At 42.3% G+C, this 25,593-nt stretch overlaps 1 protein-coding gene across 3 annotated transcripts in view; it reads left to right on the top strand.

The window, feature by feature from the left end:
- The window catches only part of morf4l1 (mortality factor 4 like 1), an 82,171-nt gene that overhangs the window by 33,522 nt on the left and 23,056 nt on the right, over positions 1–25,593 (top strand). For 2 of the 3 annotated variants that reach the window (XM_063066199.1, XM_063066201.1), the window contains 6 exons: positions 2,747–2,835; positions 4,497–4,598; positions 5,651–5,742; positions 9,447–9,619; positions 21,551–21,635; positions 22,767–24,571. In XM_063066199.1, coding sequence (XP_062922269.1) covers positions 2,747–2,835; positions 4,497–4,598; positions 5,651–5,742; positions 9,447–9,619; positions 21,551–21,635; positions 22,767–22,851 — 626 coding nt within the window. In that variant the 3' untranslated portion in view covers positions 22,852–24,571. Of the gene's footprint in view, positions 1–2,746; positions 2,836–4,496; positions 4,599–5,650; positions 5,743–9,446; positions 9,620–21,550; positions 21,636–22,766; positions 24,572–25,593 lie in introns of those variants that run through there. The other variant, XM_063066200.1, reaches the window with a different exon arrangement.

Genomic DNA, 25,593 nt, shown 5'->3' with positions numbered 1-25,593 from the left:
TCTTTTACCTTAAAAGTCTCGAATCAATTCTGATTCATTGCACAACACCCAATCCACAACCACGAACTGCTCTAAAAAGCCATCTCATAGGCATTCTAGAAATTCCCCCTGACTATTGTAGCGTTGCCCTTTTAGCCTGCATTTTCTATCTCCTGTTGTAATTTGTAGGCCACATTCTTTCTACTGTTTTGGTCTATGTACCACACCCATCAGGGTCTTTTTACCCCTGCAGTTCCTTAGCTCTACCACCATTGATTCAATACCTTCTGACCCTATGCCACTTCATGCTAATGATTTAATTTCATTTTTTACCAACTGAACAATGCCCCCCACCCTGCCTTCCTACCTGTCCTTTTGATACAATGTGTATCCTTGGACATTAAGCTCCCTGCTATAATCTTCTTTCTGTCATGTTTCAGTGAAGCTTACAACATCTACCTGCCAACTTGCAACTGTGCTGCAAGTTCATCTACCTTATTCCATATACTGCGTGCATTCAAATATGCCTTCAGTCCTGTATTCACCCTTTTCGAATTTATCTGCCTTTTACGTTGCAATTCATCCTGTTGATTGCAATTTTGCTCTATCAACAGCCTCTCCTCACTGCACATTGCCTCTGTTTGTAAACCAGCTACCTCATCTTCAGTACTATTATTCACTTTTCCTACGAAGCTTCTTGCATTGAGATGTTGGCAGCTCAGTACACTAGTCACATCATGCTCAAACTTTTGATTCCTAACTTTGAGGTCTTAGCAACATCTGTCTCCACAACCTCTCCACTAACTGTTTTGGTCCTCTGGTTCCCATCCTCCTGCAACTCTAGTTCAAACCCCACCGTACAATATTAACAAACCTTCCCTTCACCCTATCCATACCTCACAAAATTTTATATACCTCTATCAGATGTTTGTAGAGCTTGGAGGTTAGGTCAGAAATGTTTCATCGCCTTGGCTTGGCAAACAACCACACAAGCAAGGAGCCAACTCAAATTGCCAATTTTCTCTTTCATTTCAAAACTCCATCAGATCTCCCTTCATTCTCCTACACTCCAGGGGATAAATTCCTAATCCATTCAACATTTCCTTACCGGCTGCTTAATGGAAGATAACATTGGTGCTCTTGCCATTGGAATGGTACAGGACCCATTATTAATAAGTGATGCCTTGTATTTAGAATGATACATTGACCAATGTTCCTTTGTTTTGAAGTTTATAACTGTAGATCCATTTTCAATGTATGTGTGGCAAAGTGAAGTGATAAATTTCTCTTAAAGCTTTCAGAAGGGCCAATTTTATCAGCTTTTAAGATGTGATGGGATCGATAAAAGGAAAAACACACTGGAAAGTAGATCAATAGAGTTCAGAGTATGAACTATGCAGGAAAACAAATGGGAGAAATATTTTCACTTGGTTGTTGGGATCCTGAGGACCACCAGAAGAGATAATGAAAGCCCACAAATAACTTAGAAAGAGAGTGAGACCTGTGTGCATGAACAAGGAACTTGCTGGTTCTGATAAAGACGATGCTGTGGGAGAAAATATGACTTGGAGCCAACAGATATGAATTGACTGGCAATTCCCTCTCTTGTAGTTTTCTTATATCCAATGAATAGTTTGATTTTAGAATTTGGAGGATTCACAGAATGAAGCAAGCTAATAAGTATTGCATTCCAATCTGATTAATAATCTTCCAACTACTCAAATGGCATCTCAGATTGATCAGGGACATTCAGGACTTATTGAAGGTATCCTTTTTCTTTATTAAGTGCAATGGTGAACAATAGCCAGATCAGAAATGCTGATCAAGTCAACTAGTTCCCAAAGAGAACTCTGATAGGCCAGTCAGATGGTTCACTGCTGCTCAGCAATAGAACACAAAACAGGCGCAAGGGTCGCTAGCCCCTGTACCCCAGAAACACACCTGAGCGGTGCGGCAGAGGTATGCATATACTTATAGGCACTGTTTTCCTGACACATTTAACTATTTTTCTAAGCAGCTTGTGCAACTCTGTGTCAGTATTAACCAGGCAATTGTGAGGTCCATCAGTCAGAGTGGACCATGGATGTTGTGTCCTAGTTGTCTAGATACGTAAGCCCTGGGCAGTACAATATGGAGAGCAAGCCCTCCTCCATGCAGCTGATGGATCCAAAGGAACGCCAGAGACTGAGATAGTTTGGTACCAGCAGCGTAATTGGAGTTGTCAGGCAGCGTTGAACTCAACTTAGGACTTACTTAAAGTCTCCACCTCCGAATTTACTCCCAAAGCCTTTCCGATGAGTGGGTGTAGCTGCAAGGCAGCAGAGGTTTGAGATCAGAGTTTTCCTTTTCCTGGATGAGCTGACGAACCCCATCTGCCCCAAGCGACTGATTTTAAGATGCCAGTAACCCACCTTTGCTGCTCCTCCTGGCAGTGGAAATGTCTCTGCCAGGTTTAGTAGCTGAGCCACACATGAAGGTCTGGAGCTGGACTCGGTTGTCAGAGGCTATTTGTGACGCATGTCATTGGGAGCATTTAATAAGAACTTGTCCTCATTACCACACCCTGCTGTTACATCCTTAAGGAACCAACCAGGCAATACAGAAAGGATGTTTTGGCCTCCATCTTTGACAGTCATGCCTGCAAACTGTATAGATATGTAGTGGTAAACTTCAGAGCGAATGGTGGTTCCCTTGGTAATTGGAACATGATGTTGTTTGGTAACTTGCTGTTTCAAACAAAGTGTATGCTATTTCACTTGTTCTTTAGCCCCCACAGCTGGTGATGGAAGTGGCACCAGTGAAACTCCACAACCACCCAGGAAGAAAAGGGCAAGAGTGGACCCCACAATGGAAAGTGTATGTACTTTATTGGAATGTGACATACTGACTTAATGTGTGCCAAACATCCAGTAGCAGCACCAGAATTAAAGCTGGTATAAGTATAACTCATTACTAGTATTTGACCTCAAAATCTTGGAATCTTATGTTGTTTACCTCGATGCATAAATAAACAATACATATCAATTTTGCCCGGCAGGATGGCGTATGTAGTACGTTTTGTCATGCAGTTACCTAGATATATACTGATGCGTATCAGTATTGCCTGGGGAGTGCTATATGTAAGATGTTGTATTTTCAACAGTAAATATATTACAAGTTTATACATTTGAAGACTTGCACACATACATTCAAAGTGTTGCATTTTAATGTTAGTTATTTCTGCAGTCAGTTGGCTCCAGTTCCCTCCCTTGAAGAGCTGTGTCACATTGAGCTTCTGATATATCAAGATGCTAATTCTTGTAGAGCTGGAAGTTCTCCATTCATCTTTGTATCTTGTAAGATAGCTGAGCTCAACTGCAGCAGTAATCGGTCCTCTGAAGTCCATGTCACAATTTGAGTCTCTCAGCTCAGCTGAATAACTGTAGATGTTTTCGACTCAAGATTACTGTCCAAAGACAGTTGAAAACAGGTGCACTTGGGCAAGAGAAAGATGGGGTGTGGTTTTCTCCCCCTCATTCAGGTATTCAGCCCCCAACCCTTTGTTCACAAATGAGGGTTACAACCAGGGATTTTGATCAATCTAAGTGTTTCACATGCTCTTTTTTTTTACATTAGAACTCTAAAAACAGGGAAAATGTACAGCAAGGATAGCTTTTATCTTAGCAGTACGTGTGGCATAAATCTAATACTCTGCATCAGCCAGGTAACACCACCCTGACTGGTAATAGATGATCCCTTGCTGGGTAATTGTTAGTTTTGAATTTTTTCGTTGACTCCCCTAACTCACTAGCTCTCTGGGAGAGAAATCTTTAGTTTGCCACCATGACCTTGTAAAAAATAAACTTCCTCATTAGCCTTGACTATTAAGCTCTAAGTATAAGGAGGAATGATCATCAGGCTTCATAATTTCATCATTCCCAGATTCATTTTGCTGATGATCCCCGTGCCCCTTCCTTATGTGGTATCACCTATAATTGGATAAAATAATGAAAGGTAGTGTCTAACCAGATCTTTGTACAGTTGTAGCATTCCTTCAGTCTCATAAATAGTACTTGATAACTGTGTATCTTTCTGTAGTCAAGTCAAAGTAAAATTTATTATCAAAGTACAGGTATGTCACCATATACTTCATTGAGATTTATTTGCTTGCGGGCATTTATAGTAAAATGAAGAAATACAATAGAATATACAAAAAAGTAATCATAAAGACTGACAAACAGCCATTGTGCAAATTTTTAAAAATACCAAGAACATAAGTTGTAAAGAGTCTTTGAAAGTGAGTCTGTAGGTTGTTAAATCAGTTCAGAGTTGTGGTGAGCGAGGCTGTCCATGCCAGATCAGGGCTTTGTTGGGGTATGTTTGGGAATGTTTGCCTGTTAATTGTAGTAATAAATAATGGTGGTGATTATAGAAATCCATTTTGACATGCAGTGATTGTGAAAGTGTACAGCAATATGGTCAACTGAGATCTATGTCTGAGGGCGATCCTTAACTTGCTATTTTCTTGATTTCTACAGGAGGAGACATTCATGAACAGGGTCGAAGTAAAGGTCAAAATTCCAGAGGAACTGAAACCATGGCTTGTAGATGATTGGGACTTGATCACTCGTCAAAAACAGGTTATTATTGAAACTGTTTGCTTTAATTAACCTGATAGAGTAAGGCAAGTTACTGCAGGGAGTAGTTGAAAGAAATTGTAAAACAACAAAGCAACAAACTGCAAATACAAAAAGAAAGAAGGAAAAAAAGGTAATAATAATTATAGATAAGCAATAACCTGCACAATCTGGATCCATTGTGGGGACGGTTTATTGATAGGGCAAGTGAAGTTACCTTCTTGTTCAAGAGCCTGATGGTTGAGGGGTAATAGTATTCAGCCTTTTTAACTGGAGTGTATAATTCTAAAGCAACGTTGGTGGAGGCGGATACGATAGGGTCTTTTAAGAGACTTTTAGATAGGTACATGGAGCTTAGTAAAATAGAGGTCTATAGGTAAGTCTAGTAATTTCTAAGGTAGGGAAGGGCCTGTATTGTGCTGTAGGTTTTCTGTGTTAGAAGGACATGTGTGGAAGTTTTAAGGCAGTTATTGTTTCTATTTAGCATGTATGCCTTCTGTATTGTAAGCTAGTTCAGACTATTCTCAGACTAATGCTCTGCAGATTTGATCCTCTGTAAGGCTTGAGTGCAAAGACTGCAGAGCCTATTGTGGACAAGTGTGATTAGTGTAGATAGGTAACACAGTCTGCACAGAAGAACTGAGCCTTATTGGGCTATTTCTTTGCTGTGCATTTCTAATGTAGAGGCAGGTTTCCCTTGCAAGATTGTAGAAATATGCAACATGTTGGTTGCAGTTCCTTCACAGTAGACTTTATGCTAAGGCAAGTTTGTAAAACATATGCTGCAAGTTTTCCAATAAGTTGCAAAATGCATTACGTTTTGAAAATTGTTCCTGCACTTATTTTACATTGAGGAAAAGTAATTATTGTAATGGTAGTATAAATAATCAATTGGATCAGTAGACCACAAATTTGTTTCTATGGTCGGAATTATTAGGTGGAATTGATACCTTGTTATATTTAGTTATTGAGTGAGTATTGTAGGTTGATATGAATCAGCATTCATGTATTTGCAGTATGGCTGTCTGTCTAACTAGAAATTATTCCTCTTAAAGCTATTTCACTTGCCTGCTAAAAAGAATGTTGACACTGTTTTGGAAGAGTATGCCAACTACAAAAAGTCACGAGGGAACACTGATAATAACAAGTGAGTTTTTTTTGCAATCTTATATAATTTTGCCTAGAAACAATGCAAGAAAACTAACACTGGAATTTTCACTGGAATCTTTTGCTGAGACTTGGGTAGGAGCACCAGCAAAATAGGTGTTAATGACTATTTGGTCTTTCTGTGGAGGTCCCTTTCTCCTGGTTTCACTTGCAATGATTGGAATAGCGTTCTTGAAGATTGACAATGCCCTTTGGCATCTAAAGGTGTTCTGAAATGGCTGGCTTATTGATTGACATCCAGTGACCATTATGTGAAAAGTATATAGTAGAGGAACTCAGCAGGTAAAGCAGTATCTCCGGAAAGGAATAAACAGTCAGTGTTTTGGTCTAAGATCCTTCAACATCGACTGTTTTTTCCACTCCATAGGTGCTGCCTGGTGTAAGTCCCTCCGGCACTTTGGGTACATTCCGCAAGATTTCCACCATCTGCAGAGCCTCTTGTGTTTACCACTGTGAATGTGTTCTAGATTTTATTAGCTTGGGAGAGTGATTTTGCTTGAAAGCAAAAGGAACATTAGAATGTTATTTTTGTTTCTTATTATTGAAAGCAAACAATGTACTAGGAGCACTTGAAGCATCTGGAGAGTGAAAAATCATAACATTTTATTTTGATCAGTTTTCATCAGAGCTAAACTAAAAGTATGGATGTGATTACAACATACACTGTCAGACTTTCAAGGTCTTTCAAAGTCATTCTGTTGATGTCACATGAAAAAATGCATATTTGTTTAATATGAACCTGGCTAATCCGTTACTTTGGAGCTACTTTACTGCACTAACCTCATATCTTTTGATTTTAACATTTTTTTTCTTGTGCTTTCTTTCACTCTCTCTGCCCACCATTAAATATGCTTAGCAGCAGTCTTAAGTAGATAATGCTAAGAATTCCCTGCCTTCTGTGTGAAGAAAATTTTTATCTGTTCTGAATGCCCACTTCCCTTTTTATTGAGGATTCCAGCTCTGCTACGACCCTATCAAGCTCTTAATACATTTCTGTAAGATCACTTCTTGCAATCCTTCGAGAATGTACAGAGGCTTTTGTATATTCCAAAACCGACACAACAATTGTTTAATTTCTGTGCCATTTCCTTATTTTCTAATATTGTTTGATTCAGTCAGTTCGGACTGACATTACTACATTGTCTTTGTTTCTTCCTTTCCCATTCTCCTGATTTCCTTCCCTAATCAGTGCATTGTTCATCTTTTGCTGAATTCTGAAATTACCTGAGTTCAGGGTTTTCTCTGATGTAATCTACAGCGGATTAATTTTCCTTTAATATTCTGATGAATTCTATTTGGAAGCTATTGGTGAAATAATATGGCCAAGTATAAATTGGGTTACTTCCGACATAAGAACATAAGAAGAAGATTGAGTCAATTAGCCCTTCCTACTTGCTCCACCTTTCAATCAGATCATGCTAATTCAGTCTTGGCCTCAAGCACCACTTTCATATAACCCTTGGCCCCTTTTTAGTTTGAATGATTTTTTTTCAGTCTCCAGCTTGAATCCAACAGTTTCCTGGGATTGTGAATTCCAAGATTGATGAACCCTCTGAGAACAAGTTTTTTTCTCCTGTATATGTAATGGGTACACAATTATAAAAAAAACAATGCCCCCCCCCCTCCCCAAGTCTAGGAAAGCTCCTCATATGGGAAAACACCATCTCTACATCTACATTGTCAAACACCTTGATTTTGGGGTTTTGGTATCTTGTGTTTTCTTTGTCATAAACTGATTTAGAGTCATACAGCATGGGAACACACTGTTCAGCCCCACTGGTCCATGCTGATCAAAGTCCCATCCATGTCAGTCTTTTTGGGTTTGTTTGGCCCATTTCTCTCTAAACCTGGAGTTCTCAACCTTTATATGCCATGGACCAATACCATTAAGCAAGGGGTCTGTGGATTCTAAACCTTTCCTATCTGTACCTGCCCAATCATCTTTTTTAAATGTTAAAGTACTTGTCTCAACCAGATTTGGATTCGTTTATTCATCACAGATACCTCAAAACATACAATGAAGTGGATTGTTTGCATTAACAACCAACACAACCTAAGGATGTGCTGCAGACAACCTGCAAGTGTCACCACACATTCTGGCACCAACATAGCATGCCCACTTCTTCTGGCAGCTCATTCCATATATTGACCACCCTCTGGGAGAAAAAGTTGCCTTGGGTTTCTGTTAGGATTCAATATTGTTTAATTTCATTTCCAGAACACAAGTATAAAGGAGAACAATAATTGTTACTCCAGATCTGATACAGCACAACAAAAATCAAAAATAATTAACAAAAAGAATAATTATAAATATGAAATCTAGCTTGTATACATAAACTGATTATAGATTCATAAAGTGACTCTAGGCAGAAGAGTGTCTGAACATAATACGACTGACAGGAAACTATAAAGTTGTGGGTGGGGGGGTAGTATGTTGGGGTGCATTAGTGGGTGCAGGTGTTGATTAGCCTTATCTCTTGGGGAAAGTAACCTTTTTTGAGTCTGCTGGTTCTGGCATGGGTGTTCCGTAGCCTCCATGATGAAAGAGGGACTAACAGTTAGTGAGCAGGGTGTGTGGGATCCTTCATGAAGTTACTTGCCCTTTTCTAGCACCTTTCTGTATATGTTCTTGATTTTGGGTAGGCTGTTGCCGGTGGCATTGGTCAGTTTTGACTCTCGTTGTAGAGACTTGCTGTCTGCTACCATGCAGTGATGCACTTAGTAGGATGTTCTCCACCACGCATCTGTGGAATGACGTGCAGATGGGTGTGCGTTGTCCAACTCTCTTCAGCCGCCTCAGAAAGGAAAGGCATTGAGGAGCTTTCTTGATTGTGTATAATGCGTTCTAGGACCATGAGGGATTGTGCGAGATGTGCACTCCTAGGAGTTCCAACCCATAGGCTGTTCCAATCCTGTCACCGAGGAAGGACGAAGAACTAGATGTTGATTTCCCCAACCTTGGAGAAACAGACCACACATTCACCTCCATATATGCCTCTTGAGTTTTCTACACAGCCCCTCATTTTACACTGATTAAAACGTGAATATGATTTAATTGTCAATGACTCTTCCCACAATCTCTCTGACCCCCCGCCAGCAGACAGAAGGTACCAGAACTGTCAGGCTGGGTAATGGCTTCTTAACACCCTGCTGCACCCAGCGCACATGTACACCCTGTCTGAATGGTCTGCCACCTCCACTGCCCACTCACAGACACACTCACTCTCATCCTGCACTGGTCACTTTTTATCTTTTATTGTTGCTATTTCACATATTTATACAACTGCTTGTTTTATTATAATAGTGTCAGGAGCATTATTCTGTCTTACATTAACAGGCATCTCGTACTTTTATAACAACCTGTCAATCTTCAGGCCATGCCACACTGGGAATTTTGTTAATATTATTTTGTGACTGTATGTGCTGTCCGACTATATGTAGTGTGTTTTGCACCTTGGTCCCAGAAGAATGATGTTTTATTTAGCTGTGTCTGTGTGTCTGTCTGTGTGTGTGTGTCTGTCTGTGTGTGTGTGTGTGTCTGTGTGTGTGTATGTGTGTGTGTGTGTAATATATATGCGTGTGTGTAATATATATGCGTGTGTGTAATATATATGCGTGTGTGTTTGAATGAACAAACGAACTTAACAGAGTTCTGGTTGCTCAGTTCTGATTTTTCATTTTTAGGGAATATGCTGTAAATGAAGTAGTTGCAGGAATAAAAGAATACTTCAACGTGATGTTGGGGACCCAACTGCTCTACAAGTTTGAGCGGCCACAATATGCCGAGATCCTGGCTGATCATCCCGATGCATCTATGGCACAGATTTATGGAGCTCCACATCTCCTTCGTTTGTTTGGCAAGTTCTATTAAATTTCTGAATTGGTTTTGCTATTTTCACTGCCTTCCTCCACACTACAAAAGGTGATGTTTGTGTTGCAGATGATTGCTGCCCTCTGCTATCACTCCTCATTTAACGATTAGCATTCCAAACACAACCTAGTCTCATTCTGTCATGATTTGGGGAAAGAATTTCTGAGAAATGACTTCAATTTATATGGTTCATTTGCTGTACTCATTTTCACAATCTTCAGTTAATGATTTTTCAAAGTCAAAGTGAAATTTATTATCAAAGTGCATACATGTTACCATTTTCTTGCAGGCATTTACAGGAAAATAAAAGAAAATTGAATTTACAAACAACTATACATAAACCAAGACTGACAAAGATTAAAGTCATTGTGAGAATAAAATTTCCCAACAACTCAGTGATGTGATAATGGTTATATAATACCATTAGACATGAGAACAAAATCAGTCCATTTGGCCCATCAAGTCTACTCCGCTGTTCTGTCAAGGCTGTTTTCATTAGTAACACACACAGACTGCTGGAGGAACTCAGCAGGTCAGGCAGTATCTATGCAGGGGAACCAACAGTTGATGTTTTGGGCTGAGATCCTTCATCAGGGAAAGGAAGGGGAAAGACGCCAGAATAAAGAGGTGTGGGAGGTGAACGACTGCTTTCATTATCTTGCTCTCAGTGCCAGCACCTCTTATCTTTCCTCCTAATAACTAGTTTCTTTACTTGACACCTGGTGCATTTCCAGTAATGAAACTAACAGCGCATAACTGATATCTGTAATTAATGGTTTAATATGCAAGCAACCTTTTTAATAATGTAGAACAATTTGGGTCTTTGAAGAAATGACTCAGAAGCTAGACATTCCATAATTAAATTTCGTGACTGACTAAGCAGCTTAATTAAAAATTGTGCTAAGGATTTGTTGAGAACTGAAGCCTTATTGCAAATTGTCGGTGTATGATGGAGAGGGGCAGGAGAATGAGAATTTCATAGAACATTACAGCACAGTACAGGCCTTTTGGCCCACAATGTTGTGTCAACCTTTTGACCTACTTTAAGATCAATCTAATCCTTCAGTCCTACAGAACCCTTCATTTTTATATCATCGATGTTAGAGGTTTTCAACTGCCCAACTTTGCTGGCTCTACCACCACCCCTGGCAGGGCGTTCCACGCACCCACCACTCTCTGTGTAAGGAACTTACCTCTGGCATCCTTAATACCCAGTTGTTAAATAAAAAGACATTTTCTACAAAGATCTTGAATTGGCTGGTTCACTGGGAGCTTCTTAAGACCATAAGTCTTAGATTTTAATAACTGAGCCAGAAGAACATGTTGGTGCAAGGCTCCGAACGTGAGGTGTAGTTTCAAATTGCCCTGGGTTCTGATAGGCGGTGCAACTTTTAGGTATTCATCAACAAATCACAGAGTTGCCTTCAGCACCATCCACATATACAAACAACCTCTCTGCCTTGAAGAACAAGCTCTTGAGTCTCACCATTCTGGTCACCTTTCATTTATCCTTGCTGATTCAAATTCATTGAGCCTACCTGCTTAGTGTTACTGTGGGGTGCATTAGGCAGATTGCAGCAGCTCTTTATCATCTTGTGGCCAATTAAAAATGCTACCATTGCTGATCCTCTCATTGGTATCCAGGCGTAAATTAAAATCTGGAGCTTCCAATACAACACTTCGGGAGCCTTCTCTTTCAGTAAATTAGCCTTTCAGAATCAGGTTTAATGTTACTGATCTGTCATGAAACCTGTTGTTTTGTGGCAGCAGTAGAGTGTAATACATAAAAACAACTCAAGTCTGTAATGGTCCTACCCGTTATTTCATCCTCCGTCGGATTCACGCCTGCAATCGCCGTTTTTTTGACTTTGTCGTGTTAGGCAAAGGTCGCAAGATCCTACATCTACGGACTCCAGAGCCTGCTGGCCCTGAAACTAGCAGGCATGAACTTCAGATTGCGGCTCCTGCCATTGATCTCGCCGGCTCCAACACCTCAGGGCATATTCAAAACCTGGACTCCAGCAACGACCATGGACACCGTCAAAGCGATCGCGCAACCACCAACTGCGACTCCAGCCTTGAACTCCAGGCCGGGTCTTTATGTGCTGCTATTGTGACTCCCGTCTCCCCTTCCCCCACCACCACTCCGCAGCCCCGTCTTCCTCAGATCCCACCGTCAGCTCCTGGGCCCTCGGAGGCTCCATCTTCCTCTCACCCCAACCCTCCCCTCTCCATTGACACACCCAGCCTCCCCCTCCCCCCTCTGATCCCAGCTCTCATCCGTGCCGGGTCTTTACCATCCCCTCCGACCTTCAACTGTCGTTGGCAGAACGCTCTGTTCTGAGTAAGGGCCTCACCTTTGTCCCCCTTCGCCCACACCTCAGCGAGTTCCGTGTTCGCCATGATGCGGAACTTTTCTTCCACTGTCTCCGTCTCCGAGCCTACTTCTTCGGCAAGGACTCTTCCACCCCCACCGATGACCCCTTCTGCCGTCTTCAACCCTCCTCTTCTTCATGGACACCCCGCTCTGGTCTTCTGCCTGTTCTGGATCTCTTTATCGCTAACTGCCGACGGGACATCAACCGTCTTGACTTCACCGCACCTTGTCCCCATTCCAACCTCACTCCTTCGGAACGCTCTGCTCTCCACTCCCTCCGCACTAATCCTAACCTTATTATTAAACCCGCCGATAAGGGGGGTGCTGTTGTAGTCTGGCGTACTGACCTCTACCTTGCCGAGGCACAGCAACAACTCGCGGATACCTCCTCTTATTTACCCCTCGATCGTGACCCCACTAAGGAGCACCAGGCCATTGTCTCCCACACCATCACCGACTTTATCCGCTCAGGGGATCTCCCATCCACTGCTACCAACCTTATAGTTCCCACACCCCGCACTTCCCGTTTCTACCTCCTACCCAAGATCCACAAACCTGCCTGTCCTGGCCGACCTATTGTCTCAGCTTGCTCCTGCCCCACCGAACTTGTTTCTGCATACCTCGACACGGTTTTATCACCCCTTGTTCAATCCCTTCCGACCTATGTTCGTGACACTTCTCACGCTCTTAAACTTTTCGATGATTTTAAGTTCCCTGGTCCCCACCGCTTTATTTTCACCATGGATGTCCAGTCCTTGTATACTTCCATCCCCCATCAGGAAGGTCTCAAAGCTCTACGCTTCTTTTTGGATTCCAGACCTAATCAGTTCCCCTCTACCACCACTCTGCTCCGTCTAGCGGAATTAGTCCTTACTCTTAATAATTTCTCCTTTGGCTCCTCCCACTTCCTCCAAACTAAAGGTGTAGCTATGGGCACCCGTATGGGTCCTAGCTATGCCTGCCTTTTTGTTGGGTTTGTGGAACAATCTATGTTCCGTGCCTATTCTGGTATCTGTCCCCCACTTTTCCTTCGCTGCATTGGCGCTGCTTCCTGCACGCATGCAGAGCTCGTTGACTTTATTAACTTTGCCTCCAACTTTCACCCTGCCCTCAAGTTTACCTGGTCCATTTCCGACACCTCCCTCACGTTTCTTGATCTTTCTGTCTCTGGAGACAGCTTATCCACTGATGTCTACTATAAGCTTACTGACTCTCACAGTTATCTGGACTATTCCTCTTCTCACCCTGTCTCTTGCAAAAACGCCATCCCCTTCTCGCAATTCCTCCGTCTCCGCCGCATCTGCTCTCAGGATGAGGCTTTTCATTCTAGGACGAGGGAGATGTCTTCCTTTTTTAAAGAAAGGGGCTTCCCTTCCTCCACTATCAACTCTGCTCTTAAACGCATCTCCCCCATTTCACGTACATCTGCTCTCACTCCATCCTCCTGCCACCCCACTAGGAACAGGGTTCCCCTGGTCCTCACCTACCACCCCACCAGCCTCCGGGTCCAACATTTTATTCTCCGTAACTTCCGCCACCTCCAACGGGATCCCACCACTAAGCACATCTTTCCCTTCCCCCCCTCTCTGCATTCCGCAGGGATCGCTCCCTATGCAACTCCCTTGTCCATTCGTCCCCCCCATCCCTCCCCACTGATCTCCCTCCTGGCACTTATCCGTGTAAGCGGAACAAGTGCTATACATGCCCTTACACTTCCTCCCTTACCACCATTCAGGGCCCCAAACAGTCCTTCCAGGTGAGGCAACACTTCACCTGTGAGTCGACTAGGGTGATATACTGCGTCCGGTGCTCCCGATGTGGCCTTTTATATATTGGCGAGACCCGACGCAGACTGGGAGACCGCTTTGCTGAACACCTACGCTCTGTCCACCAGAGAAAACAGGATCTTCCAGTGGCCACACATTTTACTTCCACATCCCATTCCCATTCTGACATGTCTATCCACGGCCTCCTCTACTGTAAAGATGAAGCCACACTCAGGTTGGAGGAACAACACCTTATATTCCGTCTGGGTAGCCTCCAACCTGATGGCATGAACATCGACTTCTCTAACTTCCGCTAAGGCCCCACCTCCCCCTCTTACCCCATCTGTTACTTATTTTTATGCACACATTCTTTCTCTCACTCTCCTTTTTCTCCCTCTGTCCCTCTGAATATACCTCTTGCCCATCCTCTGGGTGCCCCCCCCCCTTGTCTTTCTTCCCGGACCTCCTGTCCCATGATCCTCTCGTATCCCTTTTTGCCTATCACCTGTCCAGCTCTTGGCTCCATCCCTCCCCCTCCTGTCTTCTCCTATCATTTTGGATCTCCCCCTCCCCCTCCAACTTTCAAACCCCTTACTCACTCTTCCTTCAGTTAGTCCTGACGAAGGGTCTCGGCCTGAAACGTCGACTGCGCCTCTTCCTAGAGATGCTGCCTGGCCTGCTGTGTTCACCAGCAACTTTGATGTGTGTTGCTCAAGTTACAATAAGAATTTTTTTTTCAAAAGAGCCAAGTAGTTAGATAGTGTTCATGGACCATTCAGCAATCTGATGGTGGATTGAAAGAAGCTATTCCTAAAACATAGAAACACAGAAAATAGGTGCAGGAGTGGGCCATTCGGCCCTTCAGTGAGTGGTGTGTCTTAAGGCACACGTACCTCCTCCCTGATGGTAATAACGAAAAGAGGGTATGTCCTTGGTGGTGAGGGGCCTTAATGATGGATGCCATCTTCTTGAGGCACCACTGTTTGAAGATGTCTGATGGTGGGGAGGTTGGTGCCTCCATACCAGATGTCGATACAGCCAGTCAGAATGCTCTCTGCAGTACATATGCAGACATTTGCTAGAGTCTTTGTTGACATACAAACTTACTCAAACTCCTAATGAAATAATTGCATCAATGTGTTGGGCTCAGGATATATCTTCAGAGATGTTGACGCCCAAGAACTTCAAGCCGCTCACCCTTTATACTGCTAACCACTCTGGCTACGCTCATGCCAGTTTACTAAACTGCTGGAGCTTTTGAACCTCAACTACACCAAGTCCTTGTTATCCACAAAAAGTAGTAAGGACATGGGCTTCCACTGAATAACTTTTTAAAAAATTGGTAACATGCCTTTAAACTCAATAAAATAATAGTATTCCCCATGATGATTTGAGAGTAAACACTAAAATCTGTTACTACACAATGAAATAGTGTATAAAAATGACTGACAGTGAATAAATTGCTACTTGTGAGCAGCCACCATTATGAAACCACAACGCATCCAAGACCACTCTGTCTTTGAGCTCCTTGATCCAGCAGGTCTGCAAACTGATCATCCTATTTATGCAGGCATTAATTGGTTCCTGAAGACGTATGCTTATTTGTTTAAAAAAAAATAAAGATGGGGACCGGGGATGATCTGGCAAATATGTGGATCTGTGGAGAGCAAGCAAGCTGCTACAGGTCCACGGTCCCTTATCCGAAATCCTTGGGGCAGTTGCATTTTGGAATCCAGAATTATTCGGATTTCAGACACCCCCCCCCCCCATACCAAAAAACACGTATGCTCAATTCCCATATTTAACCTGGCTCAGTGCAGTGGACTTTAGGACCCAGCAGCGCACCAAACCTACGCACATCCTCCTGTATACCTTAAATCATCTCTAGATTACTTATAATACCTAATACAATGTAAATGCTATGTAAATAATTGTTATACTGTGTTGTTTAGGGAATGATGACAAGAAGAAATTTTATTTCCAACAAAAACATTCAATAAAACATAAATGATTATGATATAGTTGGGATCACAGAGACATGGCTCCAGGGTGACCAGGGATGGGAGCTCAACGTTCAGGGATATTCAATATTCAGGAGGGATAGACATGAAGGAAGGGGAGGTGGGGTGGCGTTGCTGGTTAAAGAAGAGATTAACGCAATAGAAAGGAAGGACATAAGCCGGGAAGATGTGGAATCGATATGGGTGGAGCTGCGTAACACTAAGGGGCAGAAGACACTGGTGGGAGTTGTGTACAGGCCACCTAACAGTAGTAGTGAGGTCGGAGATGGTATTAAACAGGAAATTAGAAATGTGTGCAATAAAGGAACAGTAGTTATAATGGGTGACTTCAATCTACATGTAGACTGGGTGAACCAAATTGGTAAAGGTGCTGAGGAAGAGGATTTCTTGGAATGTATGCGGGATGGTTTTTTGAACCAACATGTCGAGGAACCGACTAGAGAGCAGGCTATTCTGGACTGGGTTTTGAGCAATGAGGAAGGGTTAATTAGCGATCTTGTCGTGAGAAGCCCCTTGGGTAAGAGTGACTATAATATGGTGGAATTCTTCATTAATATGGAGAGTGACATAGTTAATTCAGAAACAAAGGTTCTGAACTTAAAGAGGGGTAACTTTGAAGGTATGAGACGTGAATTAGCTAAGATAGACTGGCAAATGACACTTAAAGGATTGACGGTGGATATGCAATGGCAAGCATTTAAAGGTTGCATGGATGAACTACAACAATTGTTCATCCCAGTTTGGCAAAAGAATAAATCAAGGAAGGTAGTGCACCCGTGGCTGACAAGAGAAATTAGGGATAGTATCAATTCCAAAGAAGTAGCATACAAATTAGCCAGAGAAAGTGGCTCACCTGAGGACTGGGAGAAATTCAGAGTTCAGCAGAGGAGGACAAAGGGCTTAATTAGGAAGGGGAAAAAAGATTGAGAGAAAACTGGCGGGGAACCTAAAAACGGACTGTAAAAGCTTTTATAGATATGTAAAAAGGAAAAGACTGGTAAAGACAAATGTAGGTCCCCTGCAGACAGAAACAGGTGAATTGATTATGGGGAGCAAGGACATGGCAGACCAATTGAATAATTACTTTGGTTCTGTCTGCACTAAAGAGGACATAAATAATCTTCCAGAAATAGTAAGGGACAGAGGGTCCAGTGAGATGGAGGAACTGAGTGAAATACATGTTAGTAGGGAAATGGTGTTAGGTAAATTGAAGGGATTGAAGGCAGATAAATCCCCAGGGCCAGATGGTCTGCATCCTAGAGTGCTTAAGGAAGTAGCCCAAGAAATAGTGGATGCATTAGTGATAATTTTTCAAAACTCGTTAGATTCTGGACTAGTTCCTGAGGATTGGAGGGTGGCTAATGTAACCCCACTTTTTAAAAAAGGAGGGAGAGAGAAACCGGGCAATTATAGACCGGTTAGCCTAACGTCGGTGGTGGGGAAACTGCTGGAGTCAGTTATCAAGGATGTGATAACAGCACATTTGGAAAGCGGTGAAATGATCGGACAAAGTCAGCATGGATTTGTGAAAGGAAAATCATGTCTGACGAATCTCATAGAATTTTTTGAGGATGTAACTAGTAGAGTGGATAGGGGAGAACCAGTGGATGTGGTATATTTGGATTTTCAAAAGGCTTTTGACAAGGTCCCACACAGGAGATTAGTGTGCAAACTTAAAGCACACGGTATTGGGGGTGAGGTATTGGTGTGGGTGGAGAATTGGTTAGCAGACAGGAAGCAAAGAGTGGGAATAAACGGGACCTTTTCAGAATGGCAGGCGGTGACTAGTGGGGTACCGCAAGGCTCAGTGCTGGGACCCCAGTTGTTTACAATATAAATGACTTGGATGAGGGAATTAAATGCAGCATCTCCAAGTTTGCGGATGACACGAAGCTGGGTGGCAGTGTTAGCAGTGAGGAGGATGCTAAGAGGATGCAGGGTGACTTGGATAGGTTGGGTGAGTGGGCAAACTCATGGCAGATGCAATTTAATGTGGATAAATGTGAAGTTATCTGCTTTGGTGGCAAAAATAGGAAAACAGATTATTATCTGAATGGTGGCCGATTAGGAAAAGGGGAGGTGCAACGTGACCTGGGTGTCATTATACACCAGTCATTGAAAGTGGGCATGCAGGTACAGCAGGCGGTGAAAAAGGCGAATGGTATGCTGGCATTTATAGCGAGAGGATTCGAGTACAGGAGCAGGGAGGTACTACTGCAGTTGTACAAGGCCTTGGTGAGACCACACCTGGAGTATTGTGTGCAGTTTTGGTCCCCTAATCTGAGGAAAGACATCTTTGCCATAGAGGGAGTACAAAGAAGGTTCACCAGATTGATTCCTGGGATGGCAGGACTTTCATATGAAGAAAGACTGGATGAACTGGGCTTGTACTCGTTGGAATTTAGAAGATTGAGGGGGGATCTGATTGAAACGTACAAGATCCTAAAGGGATTGGACAGGCTAGATGCAGGAAGATTGTTCCCGATGTTGGGGAAGTCCAGAACGAGGGGTCACAGTTTGAGGATAGAGGGGAAGCCTTTTAGGACCGAGATTAGGAAAAACTTCTTCACACAGAGAGTGGTGAATCTGTGGAATTCTCTGCCACAGGAAACTGTTGAGGCCAGTTCATTGGCTATGTTTAAGAGGGAATTAGATATGGCCCTTGTGGCTACAGGGGTCGGGGGGTATGGAGGGAAGGCTGGGGCGGGGTTCTGAGTTGGATGATCAGCCATGATCATAATAAATGGTGGTGCAGGCTCGAAGGGCCGAATGGCCTACTCCTGCACCTATTTTCTATGTTTCTATGTATGTTTCTATATACAGCTTCAAACGAACCGAATCAAACACATGGTAAATGACTTATTGGAATAAATTTAGAACGTCACTGTCACTATAAAACTTCAGTAACTTGTCTTTCTGTTTATTTAAATCATATGGTGGTAGTTCGGACACTATTTTCTTCAGTTTTTACGCTGCACAGACACACCACGATCAAGCTTCTGCAATAACTCCACTTTCTGTGTTATTGGTAGAGAAGATTCCTTCTCTTTTTCTCATTGTTACCCATAGGGGTATCTGCAGCTCTTTTGACATTTTCACAGTGAAATTAAACAGTCAACAGTGAACACACAATATCAAATGCACATGTAACCAGTACGAACGCTGAGCCACAACTGACGTCTGGTGGCCTCTGCTAGGGCTGCCACGTCACACCTGAGTGATGTCAGCTGTTGGTGAAAAAAACTTCGGTTTTCGGAGCTTTTTGGATTTCAGAATTTCGGATAAAGGATTGTGCACCTTTACTGAGAACTGAATACAGTTTCAGAGTTGAGAGATGAGGGGGAGAAAGTTGTATTCATTTCCTTTAGAGCACAGCATTTGAAACTTGTGAAGCTGGTACCTCTCGCTGTTTTAAGAGCCTTTCCTGTCTGCTGAATTAAAGTGTTATAGCCTCCAAGCCTAAAATTTAACCAACTTTAGTTTTACTGACACCAGCTTAACAATAAACAGCCGTGACTTTGTGGATTTTATAAATGCAAACAGGCACTGAAGTTGAGTGAGACTACAACTAGAGGTCATAGGTTAAGGGTAAAAGGCAAAATGTTTAGGTAAATGTGAGGGGATTTTTCACTTGGGGTGATGAGAGTATGGAGCAAGCTGCTCGTGCAAGTGGTGGGTGCAGGTTCAATTTCAACATTTATCAAATCAAATTAAGTTTAATTATCATTCAGACCATACATGGACACGGTTAAATGAGACAGCATTCCTCTGAGGCCAAGATGCATAACAGTAGCAGGCAGCAGCACGGTCTGCACCCATGTTAGCACTTTCGAACCTTCTGTGGAACGCACACTGGCTTCTCCTTCTCCTGGCTGAGTACCGGCTGCCCCAAACAACAAACAGATCACTGATGCAGTAGACCTGCTGTAACCGTTGTTCTTGGAGGCCGGCACTGTCTTATGATAAAAAACATTTTTAAAAGAAAAGTGTACCATTCATCTTACTACCATCTTACTGAAGTTTAAGGGAAATTTGGATAGCTACATGGATGAGAAGGGTATGGAGGGCTATGGTCTGGGTGCAGGTAGATGAGACAAGGCAGATTAATGGTTTGGCACTGACTTGATGGGCTGGGGGGCCTGTCGTGTTCTCAGACTGTGGCCTTTTTTGTATGAAGGCAGTCAAGTTGCATGATAAGCACAGGAAACACAGAAACTAGCATCAGTGTAAGAAATTTGATATAAAAACAGAAACGAGCAGCAGCTCTGGTTTCCTCCCACATTCCAGACATATGGATTAGGGTTAGTGAATTGTGGGCTGCCTGAAGCACGTCCTTGGTTGGTTGTTGGTGCAGATGAAGCATCTCACTGTATGGTTCAATGCACATATAACAAATGAAGTTGATCTGTAATTTTTTTCCCCTGTTTTTGGACATAATTCCAGTAGGTTCTATGCTAGGGTATTTTAGAGAACTTAAATTTTATTTATCTGGTCAAGCGGATATGCACATGGCAGTATCTTTATTGTACTGTTGCCAGCGCTTTGGTGTGTGGAGATGATAGCAGCTTTATTTATCAGGGACGTTGAGCTCACTCTCAAACTGAGGGCTGACCTGACCTCTTTCCTATTGCAAAAGGATTTGATTGGGTGGATGCAGAGATGCTTCAAGCAGCAGGCGAGACTAAATCAAGGAATTGTAAATCTGTGGCCACTAATAAATCTGGTACATATAGAGAATTCTTAGCTGGGAATGTGGAAAGGGAGGGAGTTACACAAATATTTAGCCAAATAAATATATATAGAGATTGGAGACTGTGAGGACAATTGTGTTGAGCATGGGTCAGCTGGGTTGATGTAAAGTCTAAAGTTGAGATTATCTATTTTATTTATTTGTAGATACAGCGTAGTCTAACCAGACCTTCTAGCCCACCAAGCCCATGCCACACAATTACACCCCTGTTATCTATTAACGAACTAACTACGTGTCTTTGGAATGTGGAAGGAAATTGTCGAATTCCATTAATTGCCAAGTACAGGTGTGCACAGGTGCATGGTGTCATATAAGTAGCATAAATATAAATTATACCCAATTTTTACAGGAATACAAGTAGAACAAAGAAAAGCAAAGTCTATTTTAGGTCACTGATTTAAAGTGATCATGGTGTGGCTAAACTGGAGTAGTTAGTTCAAAGTAAATTTATTATCAAAGTACATGTATCTCACCATATACAGCCCTGTAATTCATTTTCTTGTGGATATCCACAGTAGATACAAAGAAACCGTAGAATCAATGAAAAACTATACACAACAAAGATGGACAAACAACCAATGTGCAAAAGACAACAGATTGTGCAAATACAGAATAAATAATAGTAGGAACATCAGATGAAATGTCCTTGAAAGTGAGTTCATAGGTTGTGGAAGCAGTTCAGTGAAGTGGTTGTGTGAAGTGAGTGAAGTTATCCCCTTTGGTTCAGGAGCCTGATCATTGAGGGATATAACTGTTCCTGAACTGTGGTGTGGGACCTGAGGCTCCTGTACCTCCCTGATGACAGCAGTAAGAAGAGAGCATGGCCTGGATGGTAGAGGCCCTTGATGCTGGATGCTGCTTTCTAGTGGTGTGCTCAATTGAATTGACTTTATTTCTTACGTCCTTCACGTACATGAGTAAAAAAATTATTTGATCAACCTGTTTCTGTTCTGTGAAGAATATTAACACTGCCTTCTATTAAAGTACATCTTCTCTCCTACAGTGCGAATAGGAGCAATGCTTGCCTACACACCTTTGGATGAGAAGAGCTTAGCCTTGCTGCTAAATTACTTGCATGATTTCTTGAAGTAAGTAGAATTTCGAAATACTCAAAGCCATTAAAAATATGCCGGACAGTGCAGCAAAGGCTCTTTTGGGTTCTAAATGGTTTGCGCCACAGAAATAGGATGCTGTGTAAAATTTCATAATGACGAGGGCATGCCAGTGTAAACTGGAGAAAATCATGGTAACTTTGAGAAAGAAGTGGTGGAAAAATACTTGAGTCAGCTGGAGAGAGAGAGTTTCTGCTTAGACAGTTGTTTTTATCAATTCAGGATCAGAAGCAGGTTTATTATTACTGAAGCTCGTGTTCACAGTCTGTTTATTTGATGGCAGAGGAGAAGAAGCTGCTCCTGGATTGTTGTGTGAGTTTGAGCCCCCTTTACCTCCTCCCTGAAAGTAGTAATGAGAAGATGACATGTTCCAGCACAAAATGCTAGAGAAACTCAGCAGGTCAGGCAGCATCTGTGGAGAGAATAAACGGTCCTGATGAAAGGTGTCAATCCGAAACGTTGACTATTTATTCCTTTCCATCAGATAACTGGCCGAAAGCCCTGTTCCTGTGCCTTGTCACTCTGAGGATAAAATGGCTCAGAAGGACAGCATTTTTTTTTTAAAGATTAGCCTTATTTGTCACATATACATGTCAATGGTATGTTTTGATATGAAACAAATAAAACTAATGGTAAAAAAAATTAACATGTGCTTGTACTGGCTATTTGATAGGGAACTGTAATTTGCCTTGTTCTCTTAGTCTTTTAGTGCCTATCTGAAGTTCAACCGGACTCTTACAAATTTAGTGTCGTTTCCTTTCTGTGAGAGGTCGAGGTCCCAGAGAAACATAGAACATTACAGCACAGTGTTGTGCCAATCTTTTAAATTACACTCAGATCAATGTAACCTTTCCCTCCCACATAGCTCTCCATTTATCTATTGCCCATGTGACTGTTTAACAGTTTCTGAAATATCCCTAATGTATCTGCCTGTACCAGAATTCCTGGCAACCCATTCTGTGCATCTACCACTCTCTGTTTAAAAAATCACCTACTTCTGACACCCCCCCACAAACCTATACTTTGAACAGGCAAATTGAGGCACCTGTAACCCATCCTGCTAACTGTGAATTGCTATTCATGACTCCATAATTTCTTCACTTTCAGGTACTTGGTGAAAAACGCGTCAAGTCTCTTCAGTTCAAGTGATTATGAAGTGGCACCACCAGAGTATCACCGGAAAGCTGTGTGATTTTTACTACCTGTGATTTCATCCCTTGGTAATTGATATCTTTCTGCATTTAACTTTTTTTTTGTACAGGTTTGTTTTAAACCAATTAGCAATGCCACAGTTGTTTCCACTGGTACCTGCAGCAATGAGGTCCCAGATGTAATCCATTAGCCATTTTAGTGGGTTTTTACTATTGATGGTTATTCATCCAGTGGAAATCCTTTTTTGGGTAGTGGGGAAAGTCAATGTAGAGTAAACCAAATATATTTGTTCCTGAATGATTTGGTTTTATCCTTGGCTAGAAGCATTAAAGACTTTTTAAATCATGGTTCTGTTGTAAACACCCAGTTTTATTTGTATGTGCCCTGGTTTTGGATGAGTTCCATAATGGGCAAAACAAGGTTATCATTTCCCAGCACTTGATTATATAAGAAAGGTTTTAACTGTCTCATGTGCTGCATGTGAATTTTTTATCCTGATGTGGAAAGTGCATTTAACAGTTGGGATTTTTGTTTGCGAAAACACACAACAGAGTGCTTGACACCAATGGAGAATGAGTGCTATTTCCATTCCTAAGAAAAGGGGAGTTTTGAAAAGCAATTTGGCAGGAAAGAAGAAACACTTTTCTTCCTCCTACCCTGAAGACACTAATCTCAGCAGCTTGCTCTCCATGTCGTACTGACCTGGCTTGTGTATCACATAGACAGACAGCTGGGATGCAACATCCATGGTCGACCTCGACCACCAGAGGGCCTCAGGGGTGCAACAGCACTGCACACTTTGAGTTGTGCTCCCTCATTATTCTACAATGATCATTTTTCATATATGTGAACTATATCATGGGCACATAAAACCAGCTCCAAAGTCTTTAAACAGCATTTGTGTCAAAGCCCTGGTTGGCAGTCTGCTATGGCTACTTGGGTTTGAGTTAGCCCAGAATGGGGATTTTTTCCTGCTGTTTCTTAACCTACATAACAGATAGTCTGTGCAACCCACAGACTCATTAGGGAAGGGTGATGTGTTGTTTCCTCAAACTTTGTACAGAACTAACTTGCATTGAAACTTTTGCCGGTTAACCAGAGCTTACTTTGCTGAAAGTCTTACTATAGTGGTGCAACAGACAACCAATCAACCTCCTTGCCAGACTGCACAGAGGGCGACAAGGATCAAAAAATCGGCAGGGCAGTAGGGGAGTTGGACAGAGCAGCCTAATTATTGTACCTCCATTCCTGCACAAACTGTACATAGAAAGCCCTTGTGGCCATCAGTGACAATGAGATCACCAGGAAGGACAAAGTGGGAGAGTCTACCAAAAAATTAACATGCCATCCCTGGTACATCTGGCTTTGTACAGGAAGCTGGGCCTGTCACTCTACATCAGTTCAATAAAAGGATCTTTTCTGGAGCCAATCTTACAAAGATGCAGAGTTATGTAATATAATCTTGTTTTTTTTTTAAGATTCTTACTTGCATTTGTATTTGACAATGTTGTACAATATTCAAACTTCTGTTAATTTTTTTATACAATCTGGTGCAAGTTATCTGTGGACTCTTCAAGGTCTGTTTTTGTGCATTGAAGACCGGGCAGTTGGGAGAACTTGTACCCCGTACATGGAAGTTTCAGTCTAATGATCACCTTCAGCAAGAATCAGAACTCAATGAATGTTGTTTGTGTATATAAAGAGATTGCATCCTTGTGTTTGTATATTCCATTAAAATGTTGAATGATGTTTTGTTTCGCCTGTGCTCTTTGTGATTAGTTTGGGAGGGGGTGAGGTGCTGGAGGGGGTGTGAGAATTGTGATAACGAACGTGCATACTGAGAGCCTGTAGGACCACATCAGTGTTTAGTGATGTTGATTGATGAGAAAGTAAATCAGAGTTATTTCCAAATAGTTCAGCTGGCGACATGGTAATATTACAGTGCCAGTGACCCGGGCGCAATTCCTGCTGCTGTCTGTAAGGGGTTTCTACATTCTGCTTGTGATCATGTTGGTTTCTTCTAAGTGCTCCTGTTTCCCCCCACATTCTAAAGATGTACAGGTTAGGGTTAGTAAGTTGGGCCTACTGTTGATGTTGGAAGCATAGTGACAGTGCAAGCTGCCCTCAGCACACCTTCGGACTGTGTTAGTCGTTGGCCCAAGTGAAGCATTTCACTGTACGTTCCGATGGACATGTGGCAAATAAAGCTAATCTTAGGCTCTTATTCCCCTGACCCTATAGAGCCTGGCTGAACAGATGTTCCCTCTGACAGTACAGTGCATTCAGTAATTACCTGCTCAAGTTCCTGGAGTGGGACTTAACTCATTATCAAGATTGTCCTCCTGTATGTATTGACACCCCGATTGGAGTGACGGATAGTGGTCAGGATTTTCACTCCCTGATGTTTCCCAGCTACAGGGCAGGTAGCTCTTTTCACCCAGCTTCTGCCCATTGAGCATGCACACAGAAACCAGTTCTCTCTCCCTGTGCACTTTGAAGCCAAGCGAGAGCGATGGTGTTTTTGGAACAGATCAGGGCAGCAATGCATAAATCCTGTTTGTGAAACTGGTTGATAATTGTAATTTATTTTATCTTCTCTAAATTGAGAAAACTATTAAAATTGAAATTGTTTTCGGACACACTTTCAAAAGGACACAGTTTAACGTTGAAATAAAGTAATTGAAATCAATGTTATATATGCTGATAGGATGCCGATCAATACCTTTGTAAATAAAGAGCCAGACTCTGTGTAAATGAAGATAACAAGTTGAGGCTTCTGAGC

This window comes from Mobula hypostoma, chromosome 13, assembly GCF_963921235.1.
Source record: "Mobula hypostoma chromosome 13, sMobHyp1.1, whole genome shotgun sequence".
Taxonomy (NCBI): Eukaryota; Metazoa; Chordata; class Chondrichthyes; order Myliobatiformes; family Myliobatidae; genus Mobula; species Mobula hypostoma.
Note: the sequence above shows the minus strand (reverse complement) of the source record. Positions and strands in the feature narration are given on the sequence as shown.